At 40.0% G+C, this 18,242-nt stretch overlaps 1 protein-coding gene across 1 annotated transcript; it reads left to right on the forward strand.

The window, feature by feature from the left end:
- Positions 1–4,561, forward strand: LOC142095282 (uncharacterized). The gene is made up of 2 exons (XM_075178227.1): positions 1–290; positions 2,320–4,561. The coding sequence occupies exon 2, from the start codon at positions 2,515–2,517 to the stop codon at positions 3,868–3,870; it is 1,356 nt and encodes a 451-aa protein (XP_075034328.1). The 5' UTR covers positions 1–290; positions 2,320–2,514; the 3' UTR covers positions 3,871–4,561.
- The last annotated feature ends 13,681 nt before the right edge of the window (positions 4,562–18,242 follow it).

An 18,242-nucleotide genomic window follows, 5' to 3' on the forward strand; every position in this document is an offset into this window, starting at 1 on the left:
AGACTGTGGGGGATTTCAAGAGATGTCGCCCCGGAGAGCGCCTGGTGTAGTTCAGTGAGAGCTGGGCCCCGGCGCTGTCACATTCCTCATATTTAATAGAAGAACTGCAGAATGCAACTAGGCAGCTGCACAGATCGCGGTACACAGCCTTTCCCGTGGTGTATAAATGTCTCCGGTTCTGGTCTCATCGTGTGTAACTTTAAATAAATATTGGTCTTCGGGAAAATGGCCGCTGCGTTACAGAAAGTGGAGAAGCCATGTTTGAAGTGATTAGTTACAAGACACTTCAGGTAACTCCTATATGCTTCCACCTGTTTAATGTGTTTTGATAGTGATGGTACTGGTATATCTATGTACTGTATGTGTGTATGGTTTTGGGGAGTGAGTTCAGTGGACAATAATGGAGGTGATGTATAGGGATGGATACAGACTTTGCATCATAGAGGCAGTAAACATTTGTGGGGGAGCTCAGAGGTAGAGTAAATAAATCAGTGTGGTATTTTATATGGAGGAGCAGAAAATCATTATGGTGTCAGAGCAGTTTATAGGGGCACCACTAATCACAGAACAGCAAACTGGTATAAAGAAAAAAGATGGTGTTTCTCATAGCAACATTATATTAGTTATTTTTAGTGCAGTTTAGGAAATTAAAGCAAACCTCTGGTTTCCATGGAGAGCACCACCTTTTTCATTGCACCAGTTTTATAAATGTCCCCTATTGATTAACAGGGCAGTTTTTAAATGCATAATAAATTACTGGTAGTAGTATTAGTAGTAAGTAGTATTACTGTAAAGCATATTATTTAATAGAGCTGCTGACTTTGGGTCTAGAGTTTAGGCCTCTTTCCAGCTTTTCCTACATAGCAATTTAAGTTAGTGTTTCCATATAAATGTTTTATTGTCTAGAATTTATAAAGTTCTGTCACTTTACATAGAGCTGCACAGATTGTAAGATGTGCACATACATTACATACTAGTGCTTTATGAATCAAAACTGAAGATGTTTAAATGAGGAAAACAGACTGTGCTTAATTTGAAAGTATCCCCAGGATGAAATGGATCAGGTTTATGTATTTTTCAGCTAAGATCTAAAATCTCTCAATATGAAATCACTACTCTGTGTTAATATGTTTGCTGACAAACCAATCCAGATATATAGTATATTGTGACCTGGCCTTACAGTATAACTATCAGCACCACTAATGAACAGTTCATCCACTCAATTAGGACCATTGCAAAACAAATGCAAGCATTAAATTAACTCTTTTTGTTCTTTCTGTTGGTTATTGTTGCAGCTGTTAGTCATGGAGAAATATTCATAGCTCTGCTATTTTACTTTCTTTATATCCATTGGTTTTCACCGATAAGTAGGCACATTTTTATGCAACCTGAATTTTTTCCAGAGAAAATGTTTCTTAAATTCCTTAGTCATAATATATTATTATTATCAGGTTTTGGCTTTTTTTTTTTTTTTTTTTTCCAATTTCAGAAATAACTAAAGGAAAAAAAATAGAATGTACCTTTAAATGTTGTCTCCAAGATTTGATAATCCAGGTAACGAAATCAATATCTGAATAAACTATAATACAATATTAAAAAATTAACAAGCCTGGAAAACACTTTTTAAGTGATATTTGACTGCAATACAGCACAAAATTAGGAATTTTTACATGCTAATATAAACAAAAATATAAGATCCCAAATTTGGTATGGAAACATTTAAAATAAGGAAAAAATTCAAAGTTTTTGAAAATTAAGTCATGTGTTTTTGTAAATTTGGTTTTCTGTGACCTTGAAATGTTAACTTCCTTAAACCTTGTCATGTGGTATATAAAATTAAAGCCCGTTAAGTTCTGAACAAACTGTCTTTATTTAAATATCTCAATGGTATTTGTATGCTTACAAATTGCAAATCGTGTGGATTTTTAGCATTTTCAAACCCTTACTTATAAAAGACTAGATGACATAAAAATTACTTTAAAGACCCTCTCTTATAGTACTAAATGTATTGCAGAGAATAAAAGAAAATGGTAGCGTAATTTTACATTGGATCATTTGATATGAAATTACCCAAAATATAATTTTCTAATTGACATTTTAAGATGGTAAAACCTTCAAATATATTCATATTTGTGATGCGAACTACAAAAAAAATCACTGCAGTAAAAATACAACGGAGAAGTAAAAGCATGACTTTTCTTTAATATAACAATTATATATTTTAAATCATATTTTATGTTCTTACAAAAAAGCTTTGGCGATTTCCTATTGTTATGTTATGGTATGTTTGTGATTAATGCAAATGTTTTGTTCCAATAGGTGATTTTGAAAAAGGAATGACTCTACATTGTCCACTGTTCACAGGTGTAAGCAGTACAAGATCTCGGTCTGACCTTACTTGTGAGACTAATGCCAAAGAAATCAAACTTTCATAAATAAGGGAAATGTCCCAGAATCCTGTCTATCTAGACACATCAGTATCTAGATATCAACATTGATGAGAGCAATGCAAACATGGTGGATATCCAGGAACTGCATGATAACTTTAATAAGAGTTGCAATAGTAAGAATAGAGAGACAGTCAAAACTAAGAGAATGTATAATTGTTCTGAGGTTGTTCAGAGCTCCACATTTAATTCCGGTCATGAGGAACATCAAACTATACATAAAGACAAACACAAGTTCTCCTGCTCTGAATGTGGAAAACACTTCACTTCTAAATCTTATCTAACTATACACCAAAGACTCCACACAGGGGATAAACCATTTGAGTGTTCAGAATGTGGTAAAAGGTTCACTCAAAAACAGCATCTCAAGGCCCATCATCGTACTCACACCGGGGAGAAGCCATTTCAATGTTTTGAGTGTGGAAAAAGTTTCCCTTTCAACAGCTATTTTAAAATCCACCAGAGACTCCACACTGGTGAAAAACCCTTTGAATGTTTTGCGTGTGGGAAATGTTTTGCAAGCAAAGCACGTCTAAAAACTCACCAAATCTCTCACAGTGGTGCCAATCCACACTCTTGTTCTGAATGCGGAAAAAGCTTCCCCTCTAAGATGCAACTTCGTAACCACCTGCTCGTCCACACCGGAGAAAAGGCATTTGAATGTTCTGAATGTGGGAAACGTTTTTCTACTAATTCACATCTTACTTCCCACAAGGTAACCCATAAAGGGGAGAAGCCATTTGAGTGTCCTACGTGTGGTAAATGTTTCACCAATAAAGCTTCTCTTCGCAGTCATCAACTATACCATAAGGGAGAGAAGCCATTTGTGTGCCGTGAATGTGGGAAAAGTTTTATCAGGAGATCAGACCTGGTTAATCATGAGAGATGTCACACAGGGGAGAGACCATACGAGTGTTCAGATTGCGGGAAATGCTTTGCTTTAAGTTCTACATTGTCTGTTCATAAGTTGGTTCATACAGGCGACAAACCATTTTCCTGTTCAGAATGTGGAAAGGGGTTTAGTCTCAAGTCAAATCTGCTCAGACATCTACTTTGTCACACTGGTGCCAAGCCGTTTGTGTGCTTTGAATGTGATAGAAGCTTCAAACTTCAGCCAGATCTTGTGGCCCATCAAAGGATTCATACGGGCTCTAGAGACTTTGAATGCTCTGAATGTGGGAAATGTTTTACTACTAAATCTCATCTTGTGAAACACCAGAAACTTCACACCGGAGAAAAGGAGTTTGTATGTTCCGAATGTGGGAAAAGCTTCACCCAGAAAATAGGTCTGCTTTCTCATCAACAACGAATTCACATAAAGGAGAAACCATTTGCATGCTCAGATTGTAACAAATGTTTTGCTGTGAAACCGGATCTTGTTAAACATCAGAAACTTCACACAGGGCTGAAACCTTTCAACTGAGTGCGGTAAATCCTTCGGTCGGAATCAAACTCTCATCTTGCACCAGAAGACACACACAGAAGAAAAGAGATATGTATGTTCTGTGTGTGGGACATCCTGTAAAAACATGTCAAATCTTTTTAAACATCGGAAAAGTCACAATAACTGATCTTGATTATAGGATCTGATTATCTCAAATATCTCTACATACACACAACAGAGTGGTCACAGATACCTTGTGAGGTCGGATTAAGCACCAGTAGAAAGAGATACAAGCATAGTAGCAGTGACACATCATGTGGACAGGCATAATTAAATGAAGTACATAGAAGACCAGTATTATATGATATTATATGACCATGTGGCCACCACTAGGATGATATATACCTATACTGGTATGTGTGCAAAATTGTATACTAGAAAGACTATGAATCTTTCAAATACAAAATCGCTAAAAAATGCCCAATTCTTTGTATGTTTGCAATTCATAACCTATATACAGCACTTCTTAGTCATATTCCATAGATCCCAACAAACTGATGAATCTTTTTTCAGTGTATACGTGAAAAAAAATATATATACATTATACACAAACACTGAAAAGTCAGATTTCACTTTGGCAAAATCCCAAACATTCTGGTATACTCTGAAAAAACTTGAAAGGCAGGTTAGATCTAATTATGTAATAAACAGTAACTGAACTAATATATATATATATATATATATATATATATATATATATATATATATGTGTGTGTGTTTTGGTTTTTTTGTTTTTTTACTGGATCAAATATAAAAAAAAGCATGCGTATAATTTTTTTTCTTACATAATTTGAGTTTTATCAAATGAAATGTAAATGGCCCATTTAGTTCTGTTTGACCAAGTATAATTTCTGCGTGTGTATGTGTGATGTATAATACTTTGAAATAAAATAGCAATGTTTACTCATTGTGCCGAGTTTCCTTGTTTCATTGTGTTTGCCTATTGCTCTCCACACCCATATGTTTACACTTCTGGTTTAGCATGTGTTGTAGAGCTGCCTATTCCAAAGCGACCTTGGGACAATGGCTGTTGGCTCCTACTCCTGTCTTGTCCTACATGCATGACATTTAGTAGCTCATGAGGCAAGAGGTTTGCAGAATGAAAGTGTACTTTACAGCAGGAGCCAACTGCAGAAAGAGGAAGACCAGAAGACCATGTCCTAAGAGAAACAGAAGGTCAATGACTTGGTCAGGGAATAAGTCATTTACAACAATAAGACAATTGTTGTTAGAGCTTGTCCTTAATTGGTGCATATCTGTGTGTATCTAACAAAACACGAGGTATTGGTTCATATATTGCTAAAAACATTTAAGCCTGCATTCCAATGCCAAGGGTACCTTCTTGCTGATGATGCCCATTAATCCAATGTTGGAAAAGTGGTTGATTATCGTTGTGGTGCTTTGTAGGTGTGTGGCCATATTTTGATGGCTCTCACAGACTGGAAGTAATTTGGACCAAGCCACGTCGTCCATTGATGGGTTTCCTGACAGTGCTGGGGCCAAGTCGCTAGATTTGGCTTGTATGTGTTAGTTTACAGGGCGACGCAACCTCAAAATTGCAATCTTTATAAATGAATCATGGAGACAAAATATTGCTTAGTGTTGCCATTAGATGTCACTACAGATCTGTTCCCTCTTCATTGCAGACAGCTGACTCTCTTCCCACATCTTTAGGACAGTGTGCTGCAGGGATCTCCACTGACTCTGGAGGCCTGACTCCTGTGTTCCAGCCGTCTACACAGTGTATTTCTGCACGTCTGCCAAGCTGTCACTCAAATTCTGCCTGCGATGAGAATCTCCTGCCTCGTAAAATGGTAACCTGCTCCAGAGAAGTGGAAGAACGCTCAGCTCAGCTATAATCAGCCTTAGCTAAATATTAATGTCTAATAGCAGATTTACTCTTTAACTCCAGCTAATGTGGAACAGATCTCACTGCTGACAGATTTGCTTTTTGAAAGTGAAGGTGGTTAAAGAAGCAAGAATAGAAGCTTGGATGTAACATCTTTCTGGTGATGCACTTATATTTCTGAAACTTGCATGATATGTATAGTAAATAGTGGGTACAGGCAGGGAAATAGTTTGAGCTCTCCCTACGTCACCATTGGTAGCCAGTTGGCATTTAAGAGGAGATTACAGCTAAGTGCAAATGAAGGTGAGTGCATCTGATATTAACTGCATTTTAATGGTGTTTAAAGCATATAGGTGAGTGTAGGACCTGCATATAATGGGGTTCCCTTGACGTTGGGATGCAGGCTTAAATCTTTTGATCAAAATATGAACTAATACCTCATGTTTTCATCTTGCTAGACACACACAGATATGCAGTTTAAAGGACAAGCGCTGACAATTGTCTTTTTGTTTTTAAGTGCAAATGAAGCCTGGGGGAAGGGAAGTGCATTTCTTATGTGTGATTTTATTTTTAGTTCTCTGCCAATTAGAATTGTGTGATGGTTTTTTTTCCCCTGTTTGTTGGAATAATCAAGAATATGTAAATTTTAATTCTGTGTGGTCTTGTTAACCCGTACAAGTAGGGATATTATGTACTGCCATTCCGGACACGTTGTTGTGGGTCATATGATCTATTTTAATAGACTGAAGATGTGAACCAAGAAATGTGTTTATGTATACTTATACTTTATGTATACTTGTTAAGATACGAATGTCTTTTATTTATCCTTGTGCTTTGGATATTTTGTTTGATCTAAACAAACTTTAGGGGCAGTGCTAGGTGCAGTATAGAGTAAGTGTGTTCCTTGCTCTCCTGCCAATATCCGCAATAACTATCCTATTCCATACTTTACTTAAATTGTTATAAACAGGGGTCGCAGACAGCTCTTCTCCCTCTTTCTCTGTTGTTGCTTCCCCAGATAGCCAATCGGCTCCTCCGTTCCCTCTGGTGAATGCTAGAACCGGAAGTGTCAGACGGCCACGTGGTGCAGACCGGTGAGTGACCTCTCATCTCTGCTGTGGTCTCCGCACATTGTGACAAAGGGAGATCCTGCTGGAGTACACCTAATCTCCAGCCGTCTGTCTCTGCTGTTTTACCAGCTACCTGCGGTGGGGTTCTGTACCCTGAAATCAAGATTGTTACAGTGAGGCCTCCATACTTACCTGCTGGATGGTCTCCTGTCAGCTTCTGTTACGCTCGCCCTCCCTGCTGCTGTTTGGACAGGACTTAGTTTATGTGCTGCTCTACACATCATCTAGGGCACTTGCCTCGGTTGCCATCCAGATGGTACATTTGTCAGTCCAGTGGTTCCCTGTTTGGTCTGCATTGGCATGTGTCCGGTTGCCTGGCTCTACATGAGTACCATCACTCTCACATACACACACGCAGTGACAGTGTGTCTGAGTTCTACATTTGGCTGCCAATCATACATAATTGTTTATTGCGTCCATGTACCAGACCCAGTACTGTGACTGTTCTACTCCGGCTGGGACACTGCCATGGGCGGGCTGGCAGACTAGCCTGGGGGGCAAGCACACAGCACTGGCCCATAAATAGCGGCTCATCCTTAAAGGGTGGTCTTCGGTACAATATATATTTATCAATATAAAATGAGGATATTTTAGTGTTGTTTAACCCAGCAATACTTTTCATTATTTAAGATTTATCATTTATTATAATAAATGGAAAACAACTCTCACTTTATATTGTATTTTATTTTATATGTTCTTTCTCCCTACAGTACTTTTGTTTTTTGTTTTGTTACATACCTCCCTGATTATAATTTAGTATGAATCATATTATAGCAATAGATTATATAATGATGTTCTATTACAGTACTGAACACAGGGGCTGATTTATCGAAATGCAAAACACCCTTTTGCTTTAAAAACCTGATGTTTTTGCATTGGACTATATAGTAATAGGTTATTTGCTTTAGGGTTAACCTAAAACAAATAATATGAGCGGTGCTACTGGTAGGAGGAGCAGAGCACTAGGTGGCAATCTGAAATCCTGGCCCAGAGCTGCATTAAAGCTCTAGGGGAGCCTGGGTACTTTAGACAGAGCGGGCCCCTATGATGTGACATGGTTATCATTTTAGACAAATACACAGGCAATAATGTGTGCCCTATAGTTAGGTGCACGTAGCTATGCCTTCACGAGAAGTACAGTGGGACAAACCTCCCAACTGTCCTTGCAGTCAGACCAAATCCTGACTAGGTGGGACAGTCATCCAAATTTGGGACTGCTCCAACAGATTCAGGACAGTTGGCAGACTGTCCTGCTCTCTCCTACCTGTTCTTGTCACAATCACCAACTGTGGCTGCTGATTTCTTTAGTTGCTGCTTGTCTGGATCCTGGAATGTTGGATGCCCTATTTTGAAAAAAAATGGGTACATGAAATTTAGAAAACTCCAACCAGCCTTGGTGTTAAATCAATATAACACCCACGTTTTATAATGAAGCCTCCGTCCAGCCCGAAATTAAAATAGTATTCACATTTGATAAGTAGATCTACTTCCCTCCAACTAGCCCTGACATTAAATTAGTAGCATACACATTTAATACATAGACCTAATTCCCCCCATCATTAAATAGTATTCCCATTTAATAAACAAACCTATTTCCCCCTCTCCAACCAACCCCAGCAATAAATTAAATAGCATTTACACTTAAATATAACCATTTCCCATAACTATTCCAGGCATTAAATAATTCATGATCACATTTAATAAATGGACCTTATTTTTCCCAAACAGCCCCACATTCAATGAATAGCTCTCAAACCACCCCAGCATTAAAGGTCCAATCACCCCATCTTAACTTCATAGGCCCCACTATTAAATTGCCCCACCACCCATTAAAATAGCACCTATAATTAGCCCCAACCTGCACTCCACCATTAAATTAAATTAAATTAAAAGCCTACCTCCCACATTATATTAAGTTCCCCCTTCGCTCACATTATACTAATATATTGAGACACACACACTGTACTGCCCCCCCCCCCCCCACACACACTATGTATATATACTGCCTTCCCCCTCACACACACACACACAATATATGTACTGCCCCCTTACAAACACACACGCACAATATATATACTGTGCCCCTCACACACACACACGCACAATATATATACTTCCCCGCGACACACAATATACTGGCCCTCTTACACACACCCACAATGTCCTGGCCCCCTCACACACATACAAACACTATATACTGGTCCACACAATCATCATCTATTTATTTATGTAGCGGCACTAATTCCGCAGCGCTGTACAGAGAACTCACTCACATCAGTCTGTGCCCCTTTGGAGCTTACAGTCTAAATCCCCTAACATACATACACACACACACACACACACACACAAAGACAGAGAGACTAAGGGCAAATAAATAGCAGTCAATTAACCTACCAGTATGTTTTTTTGGAGTGTGGGAGAAAATCGGAGCACCTGGAGGAAACCCACGCAAACACGGGGACAACATACAAACTCCACACAGATAAGACCATGGTCGGGAATCGAACTAATAACCCCAGTGCAGTGAGGCAGAAGTGCTAACCACTGAACCACCGTGCGGACCACACAATACACTGCCACACACACTATATACATACACTATATACTAACATACAACCTCCCCACCCCTGCACTTGCTTTGTTCCAGCCGTGCCGCGCGGTGATGTTCCTCTTCACACATGGGACAGCACCTGTCGAATGGTGCGCGTCCCATGTGACACCAATAAGAGGCCACACATAGTGGAAGGGAGGGAAGGGGGTCACATCCTAAGGATCCGAGGCCAATGCAAGAAGGTGGCTATTCCTGGATGAGGGGCCAACCACCTAGTAATAGAGACTAGGGACCGGTCCAAAATAGATTTTATTTTGATCCAGTCCAACCCAGCCCACTCCTGGACACTGCAAGCCACAGCGATATATATTTGGGGACAATCCTATGTGATTCTTGACTATAGTGCCTCCTTTTCTGTATGCATTATTGTCGTGTGGGAGGTTACAGACTTTGCTTTTGGTCTATTCTCCCTCTCTACTGTGGGATTTCTGAGCTACCCTTCCTGAGTTGTTTGTAGGGGAGGCACAGGTCACACATCAATATATATTTTCCTCAACATTATGGGAAATTCAAGTGATGACCGCTGAGGCCAAATTGGTACGTCTGTCGGTCCATCTCTGCACCCCGTAACGAAGGGTGAAAGAAGGGCCTTTGGATGTGCAGTCCTCAAAATCTCTACCTGACGCTGATCCATGGGCCCCAGAGGAAAACCCATCTTTACAGCAGGTGCCCCTAGCTATCACTGGCACTGAAAAGGAGAATTTGGGAAGAGGCCTTTTCACCCTCATTCCACTGTTGGACGGGCTCATCGCCTCCCTCCACATGCGCCTCCACCTTGTGATCCTTGAAGACTTTGTATCTGTGTTTGTTCTTTAAAATTTTCGAATTGCCGTTTGGGACTTTAACTATTATTGTACTTTGATTGCAATATTTTGTTAGTTTTATAATTGTAGCAGCACTAATGCAGGAGCAATATTTGGGAGATTTCCAGCTCGCAATAGTTCAGTTTGGTTACCCCCCCCCCCCCCCACCTCCCCAGCCAATTACATATAGCCAATAAATGCAAGTTAGTGATAAGTATTTATATATTATTGGTAACAGTGTATAAACATAACACTAATGTGAATATCCACACCATGTGTATAATAGGTCATATTCTATTTTAATTTAGTCTTTCGTGTTGCTGGTTAAAATGTATGATCATGAATATTCTAAAAGAAAATCATAGTTTTTGCCATCTCCCTGAGACTCCCACGAAAGTCTCTCTATTCCTTATGTATTTATTCTCAGTGCTCTGTACTGATTTTCACATAGTGTAGAATAGTTTTTACAAACAGCTTTTCAGACTGTAGAAATTACATGAATCCTTGTAACGCCTTCAACACTGTACAGAATAACAAGTATAAGCTTTTGGTCCAAGCAACGAATGCAGAATGTAGTTTTATGGCCCCCCACCCCTAAAAACACCCCTTTCAATGATGTGTGCACCTGTTGCTTGAAGGGGGCTTCTTTTAGGGGGGCTCCTGTCTCTGAATCTGTAAGTCCTGATACGCAGAATAGTGGGTCAGTCCCCTCAAATTTGGACTGTCTCACCTAGATTAGGAGACTTAAGTAGACCACATGCTTATATAAGGCATGACCTATTACTTAAAGTGCTGGCACCACTGTAAATTAACAAAGGCAGTGGGAACTGTGCTTCCCTTGATAATTATCCAGGGTGACTGTGTTCAAGCAAAATAACATATTTCCTGGAAATTTGAGTGTTCATTAGTTTACAATTTTATTCTGGACAACATATAAAACACAGTACACAAACCCCATAAGAGTGCACTTTTATTTAAGCTTGCAATTCCACAAAGCACCACTTGAGGTCAGCAACTGTCTATCTCTGTAGTATCCAAACTTTGCAACCTAATAACTGATGTGCACCATTACTAACTCACTCACAATTGCTCTCTCTTACTCTTCACCTCCACTGTTCTGATAAAAGCTCATTATATAAAAATAAAAGTATTGTCGCACTAGTATAATGTGAAGGGACTGTTCACTCTTTAATATACTGTCATACTTTTTATTTTCATAGGCACCTCAAATAATTACCCCAAATTAAATCAAATAGAGGTGCTACCAACCAGCCAAAATTGACATAAACAAGTAAAAGAGGAATAGGAGAAGCTGGAGATGAGATTGGTGCACAGTACAGTCCATATTCAAATATGTTATTCCGTCTTTTGCATGTAAACCCCAACATTCTTTTGTTAAAATAGAACTTTTATTGATTATTATAAATAGAATATGTGTAGATTAAAAGCAGAGAAATTGGTAAGTCATAGATGAATAAAATAATGTAATTTTAAAAATTGCTGTGTGCGACTCTCAATATATATTTTCTCATAAAGTATAATAGGAATTGAAGGATTAGAACATCATAATTGTATTTATATGTCTTATCAATACTATTCTAACCTGTCTCCTGCTAATGATAATTACCTTAACTGCAATAAAGACAAGCTAGTCCCCCAAAATCCTGGTCATCTATTATTTATCACTGTTGTACTTGAAATTTTTTGTCACTTGTCAAAAGAAGTAACTCAATTACTATTAAGTCTCCTTGCTCAATATCTATAGGACAGTGCCAAGGTAATATTATAAAAAATATGGTGGTACCTTTTGTAGGACTACCGGCAGCGGCACGCATATGGGCGCCAGTACATATTTGCTGCCCAATAATAAATAAATATTAGTGCCCTGTAATAAAACAAACTATAAAATATCTCCCTTTCTTGATTCAATGTAATCCAATGGGAAAAATGTACCCTATGTACCAAACAGATGGCTCCCAAGAGCACTCAATGCAAAATGAAATAAGCTCTGGGGTGAGCAAGGCTACTTAATACCTGAGCAGCCAATCAGGAGCAGCCACTTACACCGCTCATCCACTAAGAATCAGCTGAATAGCGTTTCAGTCATTTAACGCCGTCATCATTGCGTATATTTGCACAAGCTCTCCAATACCCACAAGAGATACATATTTTTTTTTTTACATTAAATACATAAATCAAGGTTTAAATGCATACTGTACATACGCTGCATTTAGTCAATCTTCCTTGCATAAACATGTTCTATGCTAGCTGGTGGCGTGCATACATGTCATTTATAAATACAGACTATGCCATGTCAGTCATCACCATGAGTCAGCACTTACACCTGCCCTGTACCCGGTGCGAGTGATACGGCTTGAACCAGGCGTACGTATGAGAAACTCAGGACTAGGATAGGCTGCATCTGCGTCAGAATGCCCTTATTGTACACAGCCTACGTTCCTCCGCTCCTTTCCTTCCCCACTCCCCCTCTCAAGTCGTAGGCCGTCGTGTCATCTGCGTTCAGACATTAATTGCATTCATTAGCGAAATGTCAGTTTCTGAGCATGCACAAGCTATTTCAAGCAAGATACAGAATGCAAACGGACTTACGTCCGAACCTGAATCGGGCCCTAAATCCCTCCAGCATATTTCTGTCCCATTTACGTGGTGAAAGCGGTCATATCAATTCCATGTGGGCAGCGCGTCTTTATCTTGCATGACTCAATTAGGGAGGGAGAGGAGAGGGTCTAGACTGTAGTCTAAAGCTTCTTAGGGCTGATTGACTTCTGCTAGCCTTGCACAGTTTGGTGGATCCATCAATGACAGGACCCGTGATGTCACTGCAAGTATGAAAAGGTGCAGTATTAACAAAGAATGAGTGAATCAGACGATAGATGTGACAATGAACAGTACAGTTTATATTACTTTTGTCACGGAAATTAGGAAGTAAAATTCAGCTTTTTTATCTCTCCCAACCTAAACAATTCAGCCCTTGACCATACTATGTGTTCATTTCAGTTTAGCATTCATAAAGGACATCATTTGTGTTTATTGTACTGAGAATATGAAGTTCCTGGAAAACAAGGACACAATCTGTATTTTTATACTAACAACAGAGCATCTGCAGAACAATGGTTTAGAACAGGCCTGTCCAACCTGCGGCCCTCCAGATGTGGTGAAACTACAAGTCCCAGCATGCCCTTCCAGCTATCAACTGGTTGTCTACCAGCAAAGCATGCTGGGGCTTGTAGTTTCACAACACCTGGAGGGCCGCAGGTTGGACAGGCCTGGTTTAGAATCTCTAAGAATCAAGGTCAACATGTCCCTCAGACATTTTAACATTCTATGAGATGTTAAATACTTCTATTACTATTATTATATTTGCACTTATTATTGGCATATATAATAAAAAAAATTTGGTTAGCCAATAAAGGTATCACTCCTATAATACTTTTGTCTTTTTTGACACAAAAGTATTTAATATCACATAGATTTTTCTGGCTTAACACGGTACTGCAATAATAATTTTTAAAAATATTTTTTTTTCCTAACATGCTATCAAATATTTTTATTTCCTCTCAAGAAAACTTCATCTCAAGCAACACATATGTGATTAACCCTTACATATTTTTGCTTCCTCTATGAAGTATACTTTAAGATGGCAGTAACCTTGTGCATTCCTGTAGAGCAGGCCTAGGCAGCATGTCACACGATGGCTGTTTTTGAATGGCAAGTCTTGGCAAACCTTGCCAATATAAAAGCAGGGAATGCCAACATAAACCTATGTTGTAGTTGTTGTCTACCCAAAGAGGTTGGGACAGGTAACGTTATCACCTGAAGCCTAGAAGAAATGGAATTAGTTGTAGCAAACCCGTATCTAAAGATAAGTCCCAACAATAATTGTTGTTGCTTAATGTTGAATCGTGAAGTAAGAGTGTCTTCAGTCTAAGATCTTAAAATAAACTAAGGAACGTGGTGTTGCAATGTAAGCATTGGCAAGAATCACTTTGAGATGCCGCCACATTCTTTTTGGTAGAGGTCATGGTAAAAGAGGTAACTCTGAGATCTGTATCAGGACAGGTAAGTGTAAAATACCAGAGAATTGTATTTCTGCTGAAATACAAAGCGTCCACAGATGCCCACACGGTCGGTAGAGGCATATGAAGAAGGGCATTGGTTGGTGAGCAGGCAGATGTTAGCCAAGAATTAAAGGGTTATAGATTTAAATGTTGAACCACAAAACTGTAACTTTCCAGATGCTGTATTGAATTTACACCCTAAAAGCACACTTGGAGGTGGGGGGGGGGGGGGAAGGATTTAATTCAAAGCACTACACCCCTGGACATCATCGCCATGTAAGGAAGGTTAATTTTTCTGCACAGTTCTATGGGGTACAAGGAGAGACTATGCCAGATGCTTTTGCGGACTGTTCTGGAGGCATTCCGTGGCGCAATGCTTTGAATTGGATCTATCCACTGGGAGGCGAATGTCAATGCAATATTGATTGAGGTAGACAGATGTCCATGATGGCATCACAATAAATGGACAAGGAAATGTACTATATTCAGACAGAGTTATATACAAAATTTAATTCATTTACGGTTACTGATGCCATAATTGCAGCTTTGAAGAGTAATTTAGCCAGTAGGTGCAGATGGTTATTAACATGCAAGATTATTGTGTTAGGGCCCGATTATCCAATAGGGTAACTAGGCTGCAGCCTAGGGCTCAAAATTTTTGGGGTTGCAAAATTGTGACATCAGAGGCAAAAATCTAAGTTAACTTTTAAAAGAGAATAGTAGAGAATAGTTGATCTCCATAGAAAAAACAATACATGAAGGAAAAATGTAGTAATAGTATGGTAGAGTTTATTCTTGAGGTTTTCCCAGGGTTAAAGCTGAAGACAATAAGTCACCGTCAGGCGGGTATTTGAGGAAAAGCAAGCAGGAGAGACAAGGACGACAAACAGGTGCAACACCCCCCCCCCCTCCCCCAACCTTCACTCAGTAGCGCGTGTTCATGTCTCCGTTCTACGATACAATTATAATTGTAATGAGAAATAAATGTGTAACTTTTGCCGTGATTCCTTTTTCAGCCGTATGGTGGTGGTGGTGGGGTGAAGGAAGACGGATTTTACATTGAGGACAAGTTCATGCGCGCCTACCGCGTACTGGCCTGGCATGGCAGGCGAGGGGATGCTACAAATTATTTGAGCCTAGGGTGAGCTGAACACTTAATCAAGTCCTGCACTATATTAACCTCTTTCCAAACTCATATTTTATGCCAAAACGCTACTGTGCCTATTCCAACAAAGCAAATCGACGGTGGTGCAGTGAATAACATTGATTATCTTGTTAGACTGACACCTGTCATGGAGTGGGATATATTAGGCAGCAAGTGACCAGTCAGTTCTTGAAGCTAATGTGTTAGAAGCAGGTAAAATGGGCAAGCGTAAGGATCTTTAGGATCTTAGGGTTAAGACCCCTACCCCTTAATGTAAAGCTAATACTTACCTGGTTCTGTGAGTTGCTGCATTAAATTCGGAACTTTGCAAGTCTCAGCTGTAAGTGACGTCATTTACAACAGTCGCAATCTCCTGCCTTGGGATTTGCTCTGTCTTTTTACTACCACTTTCATACTGCCGCCCCGGCAATATCCCGGGTTTTTGAAACCGGGTTTTTGCAGGGGCTCGGAGCGTCCCAGCTCAGAAACACCATTCATACTGCACCTCGGACCCGGGAATTTCCCATGTTGACCCCATTCATACTGCACAAGTCTGTGCCCTGGCAATTTGTGGGAGTCATCACCAGAGCACTTTTCATTGGCTGAAAGCTGAAATATGAAAAAAAAAAAATATCTCTCTCTCACCCCCTCTCCCCTATGCAACTATGCAAAAACCCGGGTTGCACCATTCATAGTGCAGGCAACCCGGGTCCGACCCAGGAATTACCCCTCGATAAATCCCGGGTTAAAGACCCGGGTTTTTAGACCCGGGATTTTTCACTTGTACCATTCATACTGCACCAAGTTCAGCTCGACCCAGGAAAAACCCGGGATTTTGGTGCCGTATGAATGGGGTATAAGTAGTTATTTTTTTTCGTCGCTCTGTTCAGTATAGGAATAATTGTGGAGGATTAAAGAGTGTCGGTGTTTACAGCATCAATCACTCGATTACCAACGTAACTGTGAGTCCTAGGACAACAGTATGTACTGTCATTTACTAAAGTGGAACAGAACATGATTATGGGCAAGTACCACATTCCCAATCCACTCATTATGCAAATAGTACATCCAGGCAGCAGGGTCCCCTTTGCTGATGGGTCTCTGTACCACTTAGATGAGTCATAGACTTATTTGTAGTTTTGGATAAGTCCACAGACATCCAAAGTCTAGTCAAGACACCTGGTCAGATATTGGCATATAGGGCTGAACTAGAGGCGGTGAGGAGAGTCCTCTTTCACCAACCCTCAGGATACTGCACAATATAAAGCAAAAAATTATATCAGTATAGAGGAGACAGATGAGTCTCTGATAACAATCAGCTGAGAAGCCAAACTTAGATTGTGCTTTTACCACATCTTCAAGATGTCTAACTGAAACGGCTTGAAGAGAAGGACCGGTGGCCTCTAGAAACTAAAGACCTTCTTGAACCAGATAATTGGGCAGTATCTTGTCTTCTGGAAAGAACAAAACCTTTTATCCTAGTATTGAATATAGACACAGGAACACCATACTCAGAGTTAGAATAAGGCTCTATTTCTGCGAATTAACTATCTGTTAGACTTCAGCAAATGGTCAGAGGCCCGCAGGTGGGAGTGCAAAAAGCAAGCCGAATCTGCCTTGAGATCATCCAGGTAAGGTATGGTAGGGATTACTCTTCAACATAAGAAAAGGGGTCCCCCAATGACTTCTGTAAAAACTCTTGGCGCAGTAGCTAAACCGAGGGATCTGAAGTGGAAATTATAAATTGGTATGCTGAATTTGAGAAGGCAGTGTTGAACTATTTAAGGATGCCAAGATGACAGATCTTAGGGACTCCATCCTGAACTTGTCCATCCACAGGCTGGAGTTCAAGGTATTCAGGTCTAACATTAGCCAAACTGACATATCCAGCTTTTGAACAAGAAAAATGCTGGGAGTAAAACCCCAGACTCTTCTGTTTCTCTTCAACAGAAACAATCATTATTGAAAAAGAGAGCAACAGAATAGACTTCTTCAGAGCAAATATACTAGCCATATTCTTTGGAAGGCCAGTGGAAAGGACCTTTGCTGTGGAGGCATTATACAGAACCCATTTGTTTAATACCCGTCACAAACCTATCCGGAGAGAAGGCGTGCTCCCACCCCAGACAAAGCTGGATACAGAAGAACCTCATCATGCGCTCTGAATTTCAGTGGGCTTAGGCCCTTGGCTTTAGGATACCCATGCCTGTCTACTCCTCTACTGACCACCCGATGAAAAGAAGGGTTTTCCTCCAGGTTAAAATTTTGAAGAAAGAACGAAACCTTGGGTGCATTGGAAGGAAGGAAATAACGTTTTCCTCCCGTAGCCGGACAGATTATTTCAAGTTTCGACCAAAACAAAACATTGCCCTCAAAAGTAAAGGCTTCCAAAGACTGTTTGAAGGTTCCATCAGCTTCCCAGGCGCATGACAATCCTACCATTGATATCTTCAATGTTCTGGCCAAAAAAGGGTAACCTGGATCGGAACAGTTGAACCTGAATAAACCTGGGTGAGTCTCCTGCGATAAAGCATCCGTTCCAAATGTTCTTGCTGAAAGGTGAATTTCAGGAATGTCACTCAACTCTTCAGGACGCTCAGCTATTTTGATTAGCTCAGCAATGGATGGAGCCTGCACAAGCAGACTTCACCAACTCCGCTTCATCCGCTCCAGATGTGCTCAAGCTGCGGCATTCCTCTGCTTCAAAAGCTGCACACCGTGCACCTGGATTCTGG

The sequence above is a fragment of the Mixophyes fleayi genome, chromosome 6 (assembly GCF_038048845.1).
Source record: "Mixophyes fleayi isolate aMixFle1 chromosome 6, aMixFle1.hap1, whole genome shotgun sequence".
NCBI classification, from domain to species: domain Eukaryota; kingdom Metazoa; phylum Chordata; class Amphibia; order Anura; family Limnodynastidae; genus Mixophyes; species Mixophyes fleayi.

What these genes read in the sequence shown, in the direction of transcription:
- LOC142095282 (XM_075178227.1), top strand. Translation starts at nt 2,515, where the DNA reads ATGGTGGATATCCAGGAACTGCATGATAACTTTAATAAGAGTTGCAAT.